Source organism: Canis lupus, chromosome 2, assembly GCF_011100685.1.
Source record: "Canis lupus familiaris isolate Mischka breed German Shepherd chromosome 2, alternate assembly UU_Cfam_GSD_1.0, whole genome shotgun sequence".
NCBI classification, from domain to species: Eukaryota; Metazoa; Chordata; class Mammalia; order Carnivora; family Canidae; genus Canis; species Canis lupus.
Window position 1 is genome coordinate 73,289,641 of NC_049223.1, and position 18,939 is coordinate 73,308,579.

General features: G+C 48.5%; 1 protein-coding gene across 4 annotated transcripts in view; it reads left to right on the top strand.

Annotated features, from left to right (window-relative positions):
- The window catches only part of TRIM63 (tripartite motif containing 63), a 56,573-nt gene that overhangs the window by 31,147 nt on the left and 6,487 nt on the right, over window positions 1-18,939 (top strand). Inside the window, exons 1-9 of one of the 4 annotated variants that reach the window (XM_038531505.1) lie at window positions 4,992-5,150; window positions 6,023-6,195; window positions 9,027-9,195; window positions 9,961-10,056; window positions 11,262-11,495; window positions 12,240-12,262; window positions 12,592-12,716; window positions 14,847-14,921; window positions 16,352-16,948. In XM_038531505.1, coding sequence (XP_038387433.1) covers window positions 4,992-5,150; window positions 6,023-6,195; window positions 9,027-9,195; window positions 9,961-10,056; window positions 11,262-11,495; window positions 12,240-12,262; window positions 12,592-12,716; window positions 14,847-14,921; window positions 16,352-16,362 — 1,065 coding nt within the window. In that variant the 3' untranslated portion in view covers window positions 16,363-16,948. Of the gene's footprint in view, window positions 1-4,734; window positions 5,151-6,022; window positions 6,196-9,026; window positions 9,196-9,960; window positions 10,057-11,261; window positions 11,496-12,239; window positions 12,263-12,591; window positions 12,717-14,846; window positions 15,182-16,351; window positions 16,949-18,939 lie in introns of those variants that run through there. The other 3 variants (XM_038531502.1, XM_038531503.1, XM_038531504.1) reach the window with 3 other exon arrangements.

Sequence of the window (18,939 nt, forward strand, 5' to 3'; positions counted from 1 at the left end):
GGGGTGGGAGTGAATGGGTGACGGGCACTGGGTGTTATTCTGTATGTTAGTAAATTGAACACCAATAAAAAATAAATTTAAAAAAAATAAAATAAAATAAAATATTTCAGACAAAAGAAGTTATGTGGGGATATAGATGAAGTAAGATTGAGGAACTGTTGGTAGCAGTTGAAGCTGATTTGGTTATATGAATTCATTATACTATTCTCTGTATTTCTGTGTGTTTGAAATTTTCATTAATAATCAGTAAAAATAAAAAAAATAAAGAGTAGAAATAAATAGCAAGGAGACAGGCAGAAAGGGAAGCAGTAAAATGTAGTAGCCGAAAGCTCTGGACTCAGATGCACCACTGAGACTCCTTTTTTGTCTCTTCATCCGTCAGTCCATAGCTTTCTAGTATGTTCCAGCAACTGGTAATGTTACTGGTTTATAACTTCCTGGTTCTGATCCTGGCTCTGCCACTCACTGGCTGGAGTACTTTGCCAAGTGACTTAACCTCTCTGAGCCTCTTTGCTCAGCTCCAAAACAGGGAAAATCATGGTCCATGCCTCACGGAGTTATTTTGAGGACTGAACAAGAGAGCATGGATGGGAAAGGCTTAGCACAAAGCCTGGCACGCAGTAAGCACTCAATAAATGCTTCAGTGTGAGGAGCACTGGTTTAGGAGTCAGGCTACCTTGGATGTGAACCCCAACTCTGCTCTGCCACTTGTGGCTGTGTGACTTTGGCCAATCCAATTAACTCTCTGAATCTTGTTTCCTTCTGGGAAAAACGGAGATCATTACCCCCCCTCCACCTTGCAGAGCTGTCAGGAGGATTAAATGACAAGACATGTTTTGATGCCCAGTGTGGCCCACGTGGGAATTCCCCTTCCTCACCCCTTGACTTTCAGCAGCACTAGGCTGGCCAAAGCCCAGGTTGGAGTGGATCCCACTGTCCATTTGTGTGGCTTTTGCACCTGGACTGCCAAGTGTGGCTGGAGAAAGTCAACAGAACCATGTGAATGGCTCCTCACAAATAGCAAGCCCGGGTTATGAAACACCATCAAGGCTCCCCTGCCCTCACACAGCCCTTCTGCCCCTCTCTAGGGGACTTCCTCCTGTGCTTGACACTGGCCAGTTTGTCCACTTGTGCTCCCCTTACCCCTGCTTAGCCTCCAATTTAGCTTCTACTCCCTCTTGACCAAGGTTGCAATAGGAGCACCTTTCTCTCCACTTCCCAATGCCTGATTCTCACCTCCATCCTCTCCTCGTTCCTGTCCTCCCAACTCAAGACATAGAATGTCCTTCGCCTTTCTGAGGCTGGGTCATTGACTCTATCACCCCCTCCCCAATCTTCCAGTACTTTCTCTCCCATATGTCAGCCAAAAAACCCTTGCTCAAGTATTTTAATCTTTCTCAAGTCTGACAGTGACTCTGTTGCTCCCTTACTTAACTCACTCATTCACTAGTCCACTCATTTAAGAAATACTTGTGGAGTGCCTACTATGTGCCAGGTACTGGGGGTACAGAATGGACAGAGACAGTCTTTACCTTCAAAATCTTCAAGGTCCTGAGGGAGAATCAGACACACAAAAAGATAACGGTAAGACAACAGTGGGATGCAAGATGAACCCATGCTTGATGTAGAGATTGACCAGATGTGCAATGGAGGAGAGCTCAAGACCGGCTCTCAGCTTTCTGGTCTGTGCAAACAGGGGAATGATGGTAGTGTTCACTGAGACATGACACAAGGGCAATGCAAGGCAGGGCTAGGTGTTGGGGAAGATGCTGTGTTCTGTTTGGGGGTACGATGAGTTAGAGGTTCTGTTGGGACATCCCAGTAGAGATCTCCAACAAATCTTCAGCTTAAGGGAGAAGGAGGTCTCAACTGGAATTAGAGCTGTGAGGGTCACTGGCATATAGGAGGTGGAGTCTTGAATGTATACAGAGTGCTCTCTGCTGCAAGTAACAGAGTAATTGCACTATGATGACATTTGTTATCTCACATCTTAAATAGTCCAGAGGGGGGCAGTGCCAGGACTGGGGAAATTGGCAGCACAGTGATGGCATCAATGTCACCCGTGCTTTCTGTAGTTCTTCCTTGCTGTTTTCAGGGACTGGATGTCTCCCTGAGTCTTGTCCCCCCTCTTGGCTGCGAGCTAGCTGCCCTACCCTCTCACAGGCCTGTTCAAAGACAAAAACAAAGCTTTCCTTTTGCACTCACTTTATATCGGGGGAAATCCTTTATCTTTAGCCCACATCCATGAGCCCTTGGGTCTCTAGGCCATATCTATATCTCCTTAGGCAAGGGAGAATGGGATTACCATAAGAGGTTTAAGCCTTAGTCTGGTGTGGCCTTGGAGAGGTCCACGTTCCTGGAGAACAGTGCTGTCTGATATCTGAACAAAACTGGTGTGAGCAAGGAGGAAAGGATGGCCTCTTTTCAACCTTCCCTCTCTTCCAACCCCTAGCTGGCCTGGCAGTGTTGACCTGCAATTTGATAGAGAGAGGAGTTTAGGGGGTGCCTGGGTGGTTCAGTGGGTTAAGCTTCAGACTCTTGGTTTTGGCTCAGAGCATGATCTCAGGGTCGGGGTCGAGCCCCATATCGAGTTGGGCTCCGTGCTCAGCAGGGAGTCAGTTTTTCTCTCTCTCCCCCTGCCCCTCCCCCTCCTCATGCATGCACTCGCGCTCTCTCTCTCTCTCTCTCTCTCTCTCTGTCTCACAAAATAAATAATAAATCTTTAAAAGCACACACATTAAAACAAAGAAGACGTTTGGGCTCCTGAGTCAAGCATATCTGGATTCACGTCTTAGAGCCATTTCTTGCAAGCTGTGTTACTTCATGGCAGTTATTTTATGCTCTGAACTGGAGTTTCCTCACCTGTTCCACGGGAATGGAACAGTCCTTAAGTTGTTGGCTGTTGGGATGATAAAATGAAATAACTCATATGAAGTGCTTCACAGTGCCTGGCACTTGGTAAGTGCTCAGCAAAAACCAGCCATTAACATTTTTGGGGGGACCATTCTCCCCTTAAGGTTCCCCAGCCTCATGGGGCACCTGGCTGGCTCAGTCGGTGGAGCATTCGACTCTTGATTTCGGGATTGCGAGTTCAGGCCCTGTGTTGGGTGTAGAGATTACTTTAAAATCTTTTTTTTTTTTATTTTTTTTATTTTTTATTTTTTTACTTTAAAATCTTAAAAAAAAAAAAAAAGAAAAGAAATTCCCCAGCCTCTTGTCCTCTGGGCCTCCTCCTCTTTCTATGACTAGTTCTCACTCCCATTTCCTCCCCTCACCCCAAGGTTGGCTCCTCTGCCCTCACTACTCACTAGATCTTGTCTCAAGACTCCAACCATCATCACTTCTTCAGGCTGAGGTGACCCAACTACTTTCCTACCGCCCTTCTTTTGTGAGACCCTGGACATTCCTGTACATTCTATGGTGTCTTAGGCTCATCCTTGAGGCCTGCGGTCACTGCTCCCCCTCTTGCCCCAACACCAATATTGGCTAACCCCTACATCCTTTTGCATGAGATTCTACCTTAAAAATAGCCATCAGAACTACTCTAGTGACTTCTACGTGCCAATACAGAAGGTGTCCAGAAGAACATAGAGAAAAATACAAATTTGTGCAGAGAGTAGAGGGGAACATCTAGATAATCTCTAGATGTCCAGGTAGGGCTTCATGGTACCAAAATGATAGCTATTTCGTTTTCCCCCTCGATAGGCTGTGAGCTTCTTGGGACAGGGAAAAGGATTACTCATTTATCTGTCACCCTGGTGCCTGAAGTATAGTTAGTACTCAGAGAAATGTCTGATGAATGAAAGATTCCTGGCTTTGCCACTGACTTTCTCCTCCTCCTCCTCCTCCTCCTCCTCCTCCTCCTCCTCCTCCTCCTCCTTCTTCTTCTTCTTCTTCTTCTTCTTCTTAAGATTTTATTTATTTATCCATGACAGACAGGGTGGCGGGGGGAGAGGCAGAGGGAGAAGCAGGCTCCATGCAGGGAGCCCGACGTGGGACTCCATCCCAGGTCTCCAGGATCACACTCTGGGCTGAAGGCAGCGCTAAACCACTGGGCCATCAGGGCTGCCCTCTTCTTTTTTTAAAAGTATGGTCCTGCTTTTTTTTTTTTTTTTTTTTTTTTTTAAGATCTTATTTATTTATTAGAGAGAGAGATAGCATGAATGGGGTGAGGGCAGAGGGAGAAGCAGACTCCCTGCCAAGCAGGGAGCCTGACACAGGGCTCAATTCCAGGACCCAGAGATCACGACTCAAGCCCAAGGCAGACACCCAACCGACTGAGCCACCTAGGAGTCCCTGCCACTGACTTTCTAAGTGACTTTGACTAAGATCCTTTCCTTCTCTGGACCTCAGTGTCAAAATCTATAAAACTGTGGAGGGACAGGCTAGCTGGGGTAGGGTTTCAAAGTTTCCAGCAATATGCTATGCTCAGAGATGGGCTCAGAGAGAGGGGCTGCCCTGACCCCTTTTCTTGGGAGCCACTCAGTACTCTAGAGGAAGGGATTTAGGACAGTGAGGGATCACTGGCTATGAACTCTGCAAATCCCAGTGGCCCACTCCTTGGGTCCACTTCCTGGCTTACCAGCCTGGTATAGGAGACTAGGTTCTGGAGGAAACTCTGGTACCCTCTCCTCCCCCCACGCTGCCCACGAACAGGCTGTTCTTGTTTACGACCCTCCTCCCAGGAGAACAGCGATTGCTCATCCCTACATGTGATTTGAGAGGGCCGGTCTTTCAGGCCTGGAGGAAACTCAAACCCAGCCAGCCACTTGGCATCGGAATGTTCAGCTGGTCCCCTTCTGGGGCTCATGTGACCGAGACCCAGCTATAAATATCAGAGGGGCCTCAGACCAAGACAGAATTCGGGCACCAGGAGAACAAGGCAAGGAGGCTCTGTGTGGGTATTTTGTGACGAAGGCAAGACCCCAGGTCTACGTAAAGTGAGGCAGGTAAAGGAGGCAGCCAGGTGAACCTCCACACGTCCTGACAATATGGATTATAAATCAAGCCTAATCCAGGATGGGAACCCCATGGAGAACCTGGAGAAGCAGCTCATCTGTCCTATCTGCCTGGAGATGTTTACCAAGCCGGTGGTCATCTTGCCTTGTCAGCACAACCTCTGCCGGAAGTGTGCCAATGACATTTTCCAGGTCAGTGCTGGGCATGGCCTTGTCCTGGGCTCCAGGCGGCTGCTCAGTATTCCTGTGGTGAAAGCCATTGTCTCTTAGTCTAGGACTTCTAAACTGCTGGCTTTCTCCCGAGCAGAGCAAAGCCCCTGCAGAGGCCTCTGGGCTGAAGGGGGCTCGGAGGTGACCCTGGCCACCCCATTCCTTCTCCATGACGTGTGCTTCCCGTCTCCACCCTGCCCGCAGCTCCCCCACTGCTGCCCGGAGCCCACAGTTGACTCTCCAAACAGGAGTCAAATGCCTCAAGCGATAAGTGGGAGAGGCGGGTGGAGAGGAGAGAGAAACCAGACCCCTGGGGCTGGAGCCAGCTCCCTGGTGGCAGCGGGCCCAGAGCTTTGGGAGGAGGAGGGTGGCCAGGAGGCACTGGGCAGTAGAGGCATCTTCCCCTTCGAGGCCGAGACTGGTTCCCTATAATGTGGGGCTGGAGGGGATCCATCTCAACAAAGGAATAGGAGAAGTGCCCTGGCTGGGAGGCAGGACTCAAGGTTCCAGAAGCACTTTGTACTAATGTTCTCTCCAAATTTTATCTTTGAATTAGCAGCCCTACGAGCAGGCTCTAACGATAATGTCCATTGCGTGAATGAGTAAACAGAGGCTTGGAGGGAGAAAGTGGCTTGCCCAAGGTCATTCAGAGGATAACTGTGACTTGAACCTAGGTCTGCTGCCTCCCAAACTTGCTGACCGCTTAGTTGCTTTCTCAGGTGCTCCCCGTGTACGTGGGCTGGCTCTCATCTCAGGATGGGGAGTTCCATGTCAAATGGCTTGACGAGAATGGTTGGGGTGAGCAAGAAAGACAGAGACTGTCCCAGGCCTCATCTCTGCCCTTCCATCCGCAGGCCGCGAACCCCTTCTGGACCAACCGGGTTGGCTCCGTGTCCATGTCTGGAGGCCGTTTCCGCTGCCCTTCCTGCCGCCACGAGGTGATCATGGATCGTCACGGAGTGTACGGCCTGCAACGGAATCTGCTGGTGGAGAACATCATTGATATCTACAAGCAGGAGTGCTCCAGGTCAGTCCTCCCGGCTCCTGGGAGCCATCCTTCCTCCCCACCTGGTCTGTGCCCAGCTCTCCCAGGCTCCTCCCCATGTGCCCAGGATCAGTGCCCTGGCTGGAGAGCTACACTAGCCAGTCCAGAGAGCCATCTCCCTCTTCTTCAGGCACAACAGAGGCTTATCTCTATCCCCCGACACTGGCTCTTGGGGTCGGTCCCTCAGTGAATGAGAAGAGCCCAGACATTAGGCTGCTCTCCTAGGACAGGCTGAGACAGGAACCAGGGGAGGGACAAACTGTGACATGGAGAGGGAGACACTGGGGCCAGCAAAGTGGCCGGGCAAGCAGAGAAAAGTGCCCAGAGAGAACACAGCCGGTCTCTCTATAGTGGAGGCAATGGCTGTCATCGTGGGTACCGGGGACGCTTCCTCCCGCTGCCCCACAACAATCCTGGGAATTGGGCATGACTTTCATCCTCCCCATTTCATGGATGAGGAAGCTGAGGCTCGAAGAGGTGAAGTCAGTTGCCCAAGTGTTCCCAGCTGAGAAGAGAAATAGCCGAGGACAGCCCTGCCGATCTGGCCCCAAGTCTCCCTGTTTGTAAAACAGCAGCTCTGTCTTGGGCAGAATTTGTGAGAGTGGAGTTTGTGCAGTGTGTGTGTCCAGCTGGAGAGAGATATGGCCACCAGGGAGCTCTTTACAAATTTGACACCTGACAAGACTCCCAGGCCACTGCCCTCAGGCCCTTGGGTCCCAAACCATCATCCAGTGTTGCCCGCCTGGCAGTGTCCTGCCCCAGGATAAGTGACAGACCAATCTTAGTGTGAAAAAGCCCTGACCAGGGGAACCGTCGGCTAGTCTGACTCTGTTACTAATGTATTGTGGGAACTTGGTTGAATCTTTGGGCCTTCATTTTATCCATCAGCAGAGGAGGATGGTAAGGTTTGTTAGTGTGACTATCAAATAGGGTTTTGATGGGAAATGTTAAAAGTATCAGATATGTATGGACACCTCCTGTGTCTAGGCACCTCGTCTTAAGCATTTTCCATGCGTGACCTTTATTTAATTCTCACAGTAATCCATACTACTTTCTTACCCTCATTTTCCAATGAGGAAATGGAGGCTCCTAGAAGGTCAGAGGTGTGCCCGAGGCTGCTCAGCAAGCCGTGATGCTGAGAGGGAGCCTAACTGACTCTATGGTGAATATTCCTAACTGCTATTGCCTCTATGTTCCTGGAGTAAAACTCCATAAAAGTACAGAAATATTGCTGACCATTCTCCAATAAGAAAATTAATATTGCACCCAAATATTAGCCCCTCACCTCGAGTATCGACCTCTGAAGAGCAGGTTTATGCTTGAACCCTTCGGGGGCCTTTCTACACAGTCAAATGGCTGTGAGAGATGCCCTTTATTGAGGGTCTGCTCTGTGCTAGGCTCTATACATTCATTGCTGATAGTTGCCCTGATCCCAGTAGCTCTGGGGTAAAACCAAGGCTCCGAGAGGTGAAATCACTTGCCCAAGGTCACAAAATGAGTGAGCAGCAGAACAGTCTGGATTTAAACCCAGATGCTGATGCCCGGGCTTCAGGAGAATGGGCATCTGGCATGGCAGTGGGCACAGGCACCAGACCCTCAGGATCTTAGCTCATCTCTGCAGCTACTGCCATTCCAGAGCTCCCTCCCGGGGGGGTAGAGACAGGTGGCAAAGGAAGACTCCTGCCAGCATGGGGAGGGGGGGGCCCTGCGATAAAAGATGAAAAAGAGATAAGTCTGAAAAGGGACTTATTTAAAAACCTGGGGAGATAATAATGTCTGGGGTGTGGCCAGTTGTGCAAGGCTATTCAGAGGTGAGGCATTGACATAGACAAGGGACAGTCACCATTTGACATTTGTGAGATGCTTGCTGTTTTAGGGACTGGGAAAGCAGAGTGGGAAAGCAGAGGTGATGTAGACATGGTGTTGGCTCTTAATGATATGTCTAGATGAAGGGGTAGGACTTAGACACAAAAAACTGAGCCTCAGATAGGAAGCAACTGATGCCCTGCGAGAAGCATAGATAACATGCCAGAGGCCCCTAAGTAGAGAACCAGACCGAGGGAGAAAAGCATTCTAAGAATGTGTGTTTGGGAAGGAAAAAACTCTGAATGCTGGAAAGACTTTCTGGACTTTAAGTCAAGGCTTGAGCTGAACTGTTACTCATCCTTGGGCTGCCTGTGTTCTGGTTGTGTGACTTGGGGCACACACATTTCTTCCCTCTCTGTGCCTGGGGGCACCCTCATGGTGTGCTTACTGGTATAGTCTCTCCACCTGTATTGAATAACCACCTCCTCCATGACACACACTGTACACTGCAAATTCAGAGGTGCCGGGAGCAGGCAAGTTTCCCTGCTTTGATGCGGTTACAGTCTGATGGATTAAATATAGAATTAAGTGAGGCCATGAGTATAAATTGCTTTGCTCAAAGTTAGCCTGCAGTAACCAGGAGTTACAGGGACTATAATTAGAGCAAATGCACTCTTGCCTCCCCTGCCCTGACTTGATGGGTGACCTTGGACAAGTCAGTTCACCTTTCTGGGGTTCAGTTTCTTCTTCTCAAAAATATCTCCAGTTCTGGGATTCTACAACCTTTCCCATGTTCATCACTGGAGTTTGAGTCCAAGGATATGAGGATAGCCTTGGTGTCACTGGCTTTCCTGGTTCTGGGTATCCAGAAAATGAAAAGGACTGTGTACAGCCAGTCACTGAGGGCTCAGGCCATAGATCTGGAGTTGCCACCCAGAGCTGGGGTGGGGGGAGACAGGGACTCGGGACCCCCCCCCCCCACTGTGTGACTTGTGATTCTTCTGCAGTCGGCCCCTGCAGAAGGGCAGCCACCCCATGTGCAAGGAGCATGAAGACGAGAAAATCAACATCTATTGCCTCACGTGTGAGATGCCCACGTGCTCCATGTGCAAGGTGTTTGGGGCTCACAAGGCCTGTGAGGTGGCCCCCCTGCAGAGCGTCTTCCAGGGACAAAAGGTACTGGCTTATACCACTTCTACCCCCAGCCTGGGCTTGTGGGGCATGGCCAGATGATTCAGGATGTAGATTTGATCCCTGTAGATCTGCTGAGCCGGCCTTTCAGGAATAGTCCCTCTGGAGGGACTTCCCAGGCCACAGGGACAGCAGCCCTTGCCTTCCTGGGGGAGGTGGCTGAGCTCATGGGTTATACTTAGAGCCACTTGAGAGCACCTGGGTGTGGCCACAGGCGAGAGACCAGACCCCTGGGCCAGGCCACCAGGGTCCTCTCAGGCCATGACTTCTACATCCCAGTGTGCTTGGGGCCCCAGATACCTCTTCCTGTGCTGGTTACCTCTCCTGTAGCAGAAAAAGTAGCTCAGAGCCCTCTCCCTGGCCCTGAGGCCTGTGGGAGTCCATAATCCTGCCCATGCAGTAAGCTATGGCCCCTCTTTCTGGACACTTCTTCCCTGCCTCCCACTCTTCTCTTGACCTCTCTCTTCTAGAACTCTCTATTTCTTTTTTGTATCTCTTCGTTCCTAAAAACAAACCCCTCCTCTGACAGTACATTGCTGTTTGTATTTTGGTCATTTCCCCTTTCTGGGCCTCATTTGTAAAATAAGGGATGTAGTATCTCTAGAGATGTAGGCTTTTTCTAGCAGAGAGGGGAGTGAGGGTGCCATTCCTGAGAAGACAGGCCCTGGGACTATTTCATCTCTCTTCTCCTTTTTTTTTTTTTTTTTTTCATCTCTCTTCTCCTGATCCCTCACCCCCTCTCCCATCTAGACGGAGCTGAGTAACTGTATCTCCATGCTGGTAGCGGGGAATGACCGGATGCAGACCATCATCACTCAGCTGGAGGACTCCTGTCGAGTGACCAAGGTGAGGGGGAGAAGAGTTCTGTCTAGGGGTCCAAGGCCTCTCAGTGAAGCCTGGTTCTCTGGGGTGAAGGCTCCGCTGTGAGCTGTGGCTAATGGTTGGGGCCTGGAGGCTGGGGTGTTCAAGCAGGGGTGGTGGAGTGGAAACCAACTAATCTATTCATCCACTCACTCACCAAATGCTTCTGGAACACAGCTGTGTGTCGGGCCCTGCCAAAGACGCTGGGGCTGGAGTGGTGAACAAGACAGACCAATCCCTGACTTTAGGAAGCATGCCAGCAATAATTCTCAGTATTTATTCAGCACAAGTAGTTTTCAGACCACTGTCTTCAGTGTGTTGTAGACTAAAGCTTCTCAAACTTTAAAATGCGTTCAGATCCCCCTGAGATCCTGTGAAAATTCAAATTCTTATTCAGTAGATCTGGAGGGAGGTATGAGGTTCTGCATTTCTTTCTAATGAACTCCCAGGCTTTACCCAACTTGTTGGTCCACGGACCACACCATGCAAGACTACATAGAGGCAGAAGGAAACTTTTCTATCTCTGAAAAAGAATCCATGATTTTTCATTTCCACTTGAGGTGGGGCCTAGAGATGAGGTGGGGGGGAAAGGGTCATCAGACTCCTGATGAACGAAGAGCTGTGTGAAGGATGGCTTTGAAGGAAGGAGGGGACTACTCATGAGATGCTCCCAGGCTGATAGAGGATACTAGAGCCTCCAGTCTGGTGAGATATATTATTATACCTATTTTGTAGGTATAGCATCTGTGTTGGAGAGAAGGGAGCCTCAGTGAGGAGGCCACTAGAGGAGTCGCTGCTTCTCCTTTCTTACTAGAACCAACTAGAGCCTCCTGAATCCAGTCTTGATCCTAAAATAGGGGCCAGGGGTATGTGTGGTGGGGGGTGACTTGGGAGGCCACAGAAGGCCCAGACTGGATCATCCCATCTGATCCTGGAGTCTCTATTTTTGAGGAAAGGGCTAGCTTTCTCCACGGCACTAGCCTCCAAACGTTACTGGTATGCTAAGTAGCTACGAGACCTCAGCAAATCCTTTCTTTTTGCCAAGACTTCATTTTGTCTTCTGTAAAATGGGGGTGTAGCAAGATCTCTTCCAGCTTCAGACTTGTTATTCCTAGCACATCCATCCCAGGAAAAATGTGCCAGGGAGAGGAAGACTCCCTAGGGTGTGACTCTGAGATTTCTGTCCCCAGGAGAACAGTCACCACGTGAAGGAAGAGCTGAGTCAGAAGTTTGACGTACTGTATGCTATCCTGGACGAGAAGAAGAGTGAGCTGCTGCAGCGGATCACGCGGGAGCAGGAGGATAAGCTCAGCTTCATTGAGGGCCTCATCCAGCAGTACCGGGAGCAGCTGGACAAGTCCACTAAGCTGGTGGAGACGGCCATCCAGTCCCTGGATGAGCCTGGTGGGGCCATCTTCCTTTTGGTGAGCAACTAGCAGGGTGTGGACAGTCACTTGGCCTTACCAGCTCTGACTAAGATGCATGTCAGGCACCCATGTGCCCCCCAAGCCAAACCATTTAAAGCTCTCAGTGTCAACGTCCTCAATGACCTCAAATGGCCACGCAACGATTTCTACCTTCTTTCCTCTTCACTGATTTTGTGAGGATCAAATAAGAGTGTTTGCAGAATGGTACTGTAAGCTGCAAAATACAGTGCCTCCATAGAGACTATTCATTGAGCATATACTATAGGTCAACCACAGAGGTAGAGACACAGAGATGAATGAGACAGCCCTGCGCTAGAAAAGCTTGTTGGGGGTGACAGAAATGGATCAACTATAAGATTTCACAGTTCAATAAAAATTTCCTAAGCACATACTATGAACCAGGTTTTGTGCTAGACATTGGGTATTAAAAGGGGATGAGGATATGATTCTCATCTTGAAGATTTGGGGGTTTAAGTGTGTTTAGAATGATACCCCTAAAATCCAACCTTCCTGCTATGAGAGTGGAAGGGTCCTAGAATGATAACCAAAACCTGTGCAGACCATGAACAGAAGGAAAAGACCCAAGTGCTGTTCAACTTAGGGCAGGGAGCAGGTCATGGCTAGGCTAGGGAACGGCAACAGGTGCCCATTTTGTGGCACCATCACTGGTTTTGCTGATTTCTCGGGGCCACTTCTTCTGCAGTCCTAACCCTTTGTTCTCTCTCTCTCTTTCCCCCACAGAGCGCCAAGCAACTCATCAAAAGGTCAGTGTCTCTCCAGGGCTATGATCCAAGGCTCTAGCTCTCACCAGGGCCTCTGACCTTGGTCCAGCGGGCCTCCCCCTTGGCATTAGGTCCTCTGGGAGGGTCTCAGCCAAGGCTATCTCTCCTGGCCTTGCATCCCCTACCTTCTTGGCCCATCCATTCTGTTTGCACCTGGAGAGGAAATAACCCTGCCTCCAGGGCAGCCTCTAGGTAGCCTGGGTGTGAGACAAGTATGTGTACTCATGAGAATTGGAGTTAAGACACCCCCTTCTTTCACTGAGGCCCAGAAATCTCATCCCACTCCCCCTTTCTTTCTTCCTTCCCCACAGCATTGTGGAAGCTTCCAAGGGTTGTCAGCTGGGGAAGACAGAACAGGGCTTTGAAAACATGGACTACTTTACTTTGGACTTGGAGCACATAGCAAACACCCTGAGGGCCATCGACTTTGGGACAGGTAAAGGAGGTGGTGGTGCATCTGTTTCCCTGGTCAACCCATGGAAACCTGCTTCCCTTCCACTGAGCCCCATGCAGAGGCAGATACACTAGCAAATGGTCAAACTCATACATCTAACTTCTGGATGCACCCAGAGCCAAGCACAGTACCTGATACATAATTATTGCTCAATAAATTGTGTATGGATCCCCTACAAGGAAGCCTGGGGCAATAGAAAGAGCATGGCAACTGGGGTTAGGTAGATCAAGTTCCAATATTGGTTCTACCTCTAGTTATCTGTGTGACCCTTGGTGAGCCCCTCTACCTACCTGCACTGCATTTTTCCTTTTTTTTTTTTTTTCAATTTTTTTAAAGTAATCTCTATGCCCAACATGGGACTGGAATTTACAACCCTGAGACCAAGAGTTGTGTTCTCCTCCTGCCTGAGCCAGCTGTGTGCCCCGTGAGCAGCATTTTCTAACTTTAAAAATTAAGTTAAACATGGGCCTACTAATAATGACCACATCATGGTGCTCTTGCAACAAGTAAGACACTGATACAGAGAAGTTTGTCAGATACTCAACAAATACTAGTTCTTGCCTAAGGCTGGTCTTCACCTACCATTGCTGATCCTCGGGCACCTTAATTTACCTGCATTACACCCTCATTTCGGTTTGTAATTACTCAATCATAGAGTAATACTTGATAATACTTGTAAGTAACAGTATAACCATAACAATAATAAGGGGAAATGAGAAACCAGAAGAAGAGCAAAGATTTAATAATTTGCTTAAGGTTACACAGTTGCAAGGGAGATACTTAGCAACAGAGAAAGAGAAAGCAGAGCCAAGTTTGCTAAATGTTGTATTGATTTGAGAGCTGATGCTCTGATGACCAGCTGAGAAAGACAGAGCTGGCACCTCTTGTGTTGGCTCTCCCACAGGCTTTTAGAATCTGGTGTTGGATCTATGCTCAGAACCCCACAACAGCCCATTGGTTAAATTCTGTCATTTAACCTTATGAGGCAGTTTCTATTGCCGTCTCCATTTGGTAGTTAAGGAAATGAAGCCAAGAGAAGGTCAGTGATTTGCTGGAGGCTACACAGCTAGTAAGTAGCCCACGTGGACTCACCAAGGGCCATCTGGCTCCCAAGTCCCTGGCGAGGATTCTATGAGACAATGCACATAAGACATTCAGCGTACCCATCCACCCTTCCACCCACCTCACCCCACCCCCACACAAGACACTTGGCACAATATTTGGAACATAGTAAGTGCTCAGCAGATGCTGCTAAGAGTAGTTAATTGTGATAATAACTAAACAACAACGAAAACCCCTGGATTATGCACAGATCCCAGCGATGTAATCAGAAATTGGGCTGACATTTTGGAGGCATGCACTCTTTCAGACCTTTCCCGACATACTCTTGAAAATGCTCTGGCTCTCTGGTGACCCCCTCAGGGCCCCAAAGCATTACGGAAGTGGCTTGGGAAAGAAGGGTGGAGAATAGACATGTTCTCTGTTAGTGGAGCTTGCAGGTCATGTCCCAGGATGGGGAGGTGAGGACACAGGTCACTGTCTATCTGGGGCTCAGCTTCAGAGTACTATCAAGCAGATAGCCTCAGAAGTGTCCCTCACCCCACAGCCACCCCTTCTTAGGCTGTGGAATGAGGAAGACTGGACAAGGAGTGCTAGGTAAGCAGATTTCAAAGGCTGAGCAAATTCCTTCATGATGAGGACTCTGACCCCTGAGAACCAAGGAATCCATTCTCTCCAGGTCATGTGTATCTAAGTGGGAGATGTATAGAAGCACCAGGTGTGCTTCCCCAAAGCCCCCTCTGGTCCCTGGCAGGTCAAGTGATAGGAGCTGCTATTGGTACTAGAACAAAGGGGTGTCTTAGACTCCCCTCCCCAAGAAGAGTGTGGGAAGGAAGGAGGAGGCCCCTGGGAGAATGAATGTGCAGCTTAGGTTTGAGAAGCTCATTATCTCCATTACCTCCGGGGGCCACCAATGTCACTGCATGGCCATGTGGTCCCAACTGGGTGTGGGAAGGGGTTTGGATAAGTGCTGTCTCCAGCCTGGTGCCCCTTTGAGCAGCTCCTCTGAAGAACTGGCCCCATCCTAATACCGTAGTGCTTTGTCACACACAGATGAGGAAGAGGAAGAGTTCATTGAAGAAGAAGAAGATCAGGAAGAGGAAGAGTCCACAGAGAGAAAGGAAGAAGGTAAGAAATTTATCTACCTCCATTCATTCATCCATTCATCCATTCATTCATTCAGTCAGTCATTCAACAATATGAAGTCCTGTGTGCAAAGGGCTGTGCTGGACTCTTGGGATGATGCCAATATGTGGTTAGGTCCCAATATGTGTTTTATACCGTTTGAGGATATAGCCCTGTTCCCTTTATCCTTAGAGAAAAAAAAAAAAAAACTAATCATAATAAAAAGCTCCCATTTTATATCTAAATGACCTTCCTGAGTGGAGAGCAATACAGTATAAGAGACATAAAAGATAAGGTACCATGAGCCAGGCTTGGCCCACTGAGAACTTTTGGCCAGCACAATGTTTAAATTTTTTAAAATTAATTGCCAACATTTAAAAAATTAGGACTTGGCGGGGCGGGGGGGAGGCAGGTGTTTTGTTTTTTTAAGAGAGAAAGAAGGAGAGAGAGAGAGAGGAGACAGAGAAAGAGAGAATCCCAAGTAGGCTCCACACTCAGGCTCACAACCCTCAGATCATGACCTGAGTCAAAGTCAGAGTTGGAGGCTTCACTAACTGAGCCACCCAGGTGCCCCTGTTTTTTGTGTTTAATTTTTTTAAAAGGAGATTTCAACTGAGAATCTGGATTTCTACCTTCTTGTGAAAATTTGGAAAGAACTAACAATGCTGTGGTTTCCCTCCTCCCTAATCCCAGAGAGCTGGTGCTGGGCAGGGGCTTCCCCCTTTGCTCAGTGCACCGGGTCAGCCTGCCTGCTTTACTCAGTCCTGTCCTCTGCAGGCCCCTGTAGGCATCTGATCACCCACCTGCCCTTGGGCAAGTCATTTAGAAAGCTCTCTGGGTTGCTGAGTGTGGTTAAGTGCCTAAGTTCTGAATCACAGCTTTACCACAGACGAATGGTAACAGATGAACATTTCATCTCATTTACTGGCACATAGAAAGAACATGTTTGCTAATATCATTTTTCAAGCCAAGTTACTATTGGAACTAAATTTCAATCCAATTGAAAAATACAGACTACTCTTTTGGAGTTTTGTGTTGGATGTGCAATGCATGGGGTTTTGATGACTAAATTCTTTTTTTTTTTTTTTTTAGATTTTATTTATTTTTATTTGTTTATGAGAGAAAGAGAGAGAGAGAGAGAGAGAGAGAGGCAGAGACACAGGCAGAGAGAGAAAGAGAGAGAAGCAGGCTCCATGCAGGAAGCCCGATATGGGACTCGATGCCTGGACCCAGGGATCATGCCCTGAGCCAAAGACAGACACTCAACTGCTGAGCCACCCAGACATCCCTTGATGACCAAATTCTTGTTTTGGTTTAAAAAGGAAGAGCCTAGGCAGGAATTGAAGTCTGATAATTTTGTCACTGTGGCTTGGTAAGTCCTGGATCCTCCTGTGTCCTGTCTCACCTTGTGTTTCTTTGTCTTTTTCTTTCAGGGCACCAGTAAGGAACTGGATGAGGGAGAGACCTTCTAGATGCAGAGAGACTGGGGAGGGTGGGGATGGGCCCAGCTGCCTTGGTGACAGGCCCAGGGTGGGAGGGGTCGGGGCCCCTGGAGGGGCAATGGGAAGGTGTGTCTTCTCTCTGCCCAGAGAGCAGGGACTAGCAGTAGGACCCCCACTGCTGTGTCCAGCGGCCACTGAACCAGAATTGGAAACGTGCTTGAAACAACCACACAGGACACTTTTCTACGTTGGTGCAAAATGGAATATTTTGTACATTTTTTAAATGTGATTTTTGTATATACTTGTATATGTATGCCAATTGGTGCTTTTTGTAAAGGAACTTTTGTATGATAATGCTTGGTCATGGTGTGACCAGCTATTGTTAGAAAGAAGGGAGAGAAGCCAGGCTGACAAAGCTGCCCTCTTCCTTTCCTGGGAGGGAGGGCTGGGTAGCACACAGGCCTACGAAGGGATACTGTACTGTACAGATGTCAATGCCTGTCCCTGACGTAGGGGATGGCAACTGAGTTTGTGTTACATGTTGTTTCAATAAATGCACAGCGCTCTCTTTCTGTTATTACCAAAAGAGCTGGGGTTTCTGCCTTTCTTTCTTTCTTTCTTTCTTTCTTTCTTTCTTTCTTTCTTTCTTTTTTTTTTTTTTTAGTTTTTAAGTTTTTTATTTAATTTTATTTTTAAAATTTCACTTAAATTCAATTTGCCGACATATAGTATAACACCCAGTGCTCATCTCATCATGTACCCTTCTTAATGCCTGTCACCCAGTTACCCACCCCATCCTCTTCCCACCTCTCCTTCTGCAACCTTTTGTTTGTTTCCCAGAGTTAGGAGTCTCTCGTGGTTTGTCTTCCTCTCTAATAGTGAAAGGGACCATAAGGGAAGGGGGGACACCGAGTGGGGAAAAATTAGAGAGGAAAAGCTGAGGTTTCATTCAACCTGTTGTTATGGAGAGAAGAGCTCAGAGGAGATGGACAGAAGGCCTGATGGCAAGTGTTGAGCAGGAGACAGACAGTAGAGGCACCTGGGTGGCTCAGTCAGTTGAGTGTGTCTGCCTTTGGCCCAGGTTGTGATCCTGGGGTCCTGGGATCAAGTCCTGCATTGGGCTTCCTGCTGGGGGGAGGGTGGAGTCTCCTTCTCTCTCTCCCTCTGCCCCTCCCTCTGCTCATGCTTGCTCTGTCTCTCAAATAAATAAAATCTTAGGGGAAAAAAAGGGAGGGTGGAGCAAAAAGTAATGGCTAGGCTCATTTTCCATCCCATCAAAGAATAAATTCTTTAAACTAGCATTTCCCAATGAGAGTTCCATGGAAAACAGGCCCTGAGAGGGTCCTCAAGAAACAGGTTCAGTGCCTCGTTCTCTGATTCTCCAGAACACAGAGACTAAAGCAAAGCTTCCATGCTGTAACCTAGGTGCGATCCCAGGGCAGCCAGAGTGAAGGGAAGTGGCAGCAAGGCAGGAAAAGAGGGAAACAAATATGATGTGTGGCATTACTGAGCTGGCCACAGCTTTACCAAGAGACCTCCTGCTGCTTGCTCAGTCATGGGAGATGTTTCTAGAAGGCCATAAAGAACACAACACGACTCAAAGCAGTTCATCAGAGGGAAGAATTTCGTCTGTCTCAGGATCGAAGTCAGCTCCCCAGAGTGTGTTTAATTCCCTTGCACTTCCAGGTTGTACCACTTGACCCCTTCGGGCAGCTGCAGGGGGTGGGGGGAGGCTAGATGGCTACACCTGACTCTACAGGCAGTGGAATGAGCAGAGCCCCCGTGGCCCACTTAGGTGGACTGGACATATGGCTGCTGGAGCTGCTGCTACTCCCCATGGTGGCATGGGAGCGGTGGGCAACAGTGGTTCTGCGGTAGCCCAGACTTAATCCAGGGAAGGCCAAGCCAGCCACCAGTGCTAGGGGATGGTTGAGCAATGACCAACGTGAAGTAGCATCCAGGGTCTCCACAAACAAGGAGCCAAGGGGCTAGGAGAGAGGTGAGGCTGAGCGCATCCAAGGAGACATATTATTGGGCCTAAGACACTGCAAACTTATAAATTTGAGTCTCGTTTGAATAACAGGTGTAGATCTCCAACAGCTCTACTTAAGGGGAAGGCTCCTCATCTGGGGCCAGAGCAGTCTTGATTCTGGAAAGATGGATCCATGGGGAGAAGCCGTGAAGTTTTTGCACTGTTGGAGTGGTCAAGAGAACATGATAGGGTCCGGTCCAGATAGGTTCGAGTAGCTTTTTGTCTGCAAATGGTCTGAAGGTATACCCAATTCCTGGAAGTAAGTTTTGGATGTATGTTACCTGAGGAAAAGGGGTCAGGTTTTGGATTGTACTGGCTTTCATGGTTAATGGCTGACACAGTTTGCCCTAGGGACATAACATACTGTGTAATTAGAATAACAAGAAAAAGAAGCCCAATTAAAAGTCCTTGATAGTTGACAAAAATCTTCCAGTCCAATAGTCTGACCAATCATTAAAGGAGAGAGAGAGATCTCTTAAAGTACCAATTTGAGTATTTATATCAGTTAGTAACCCTGTCACATTTTTGTGATAATTTGGAGTATATA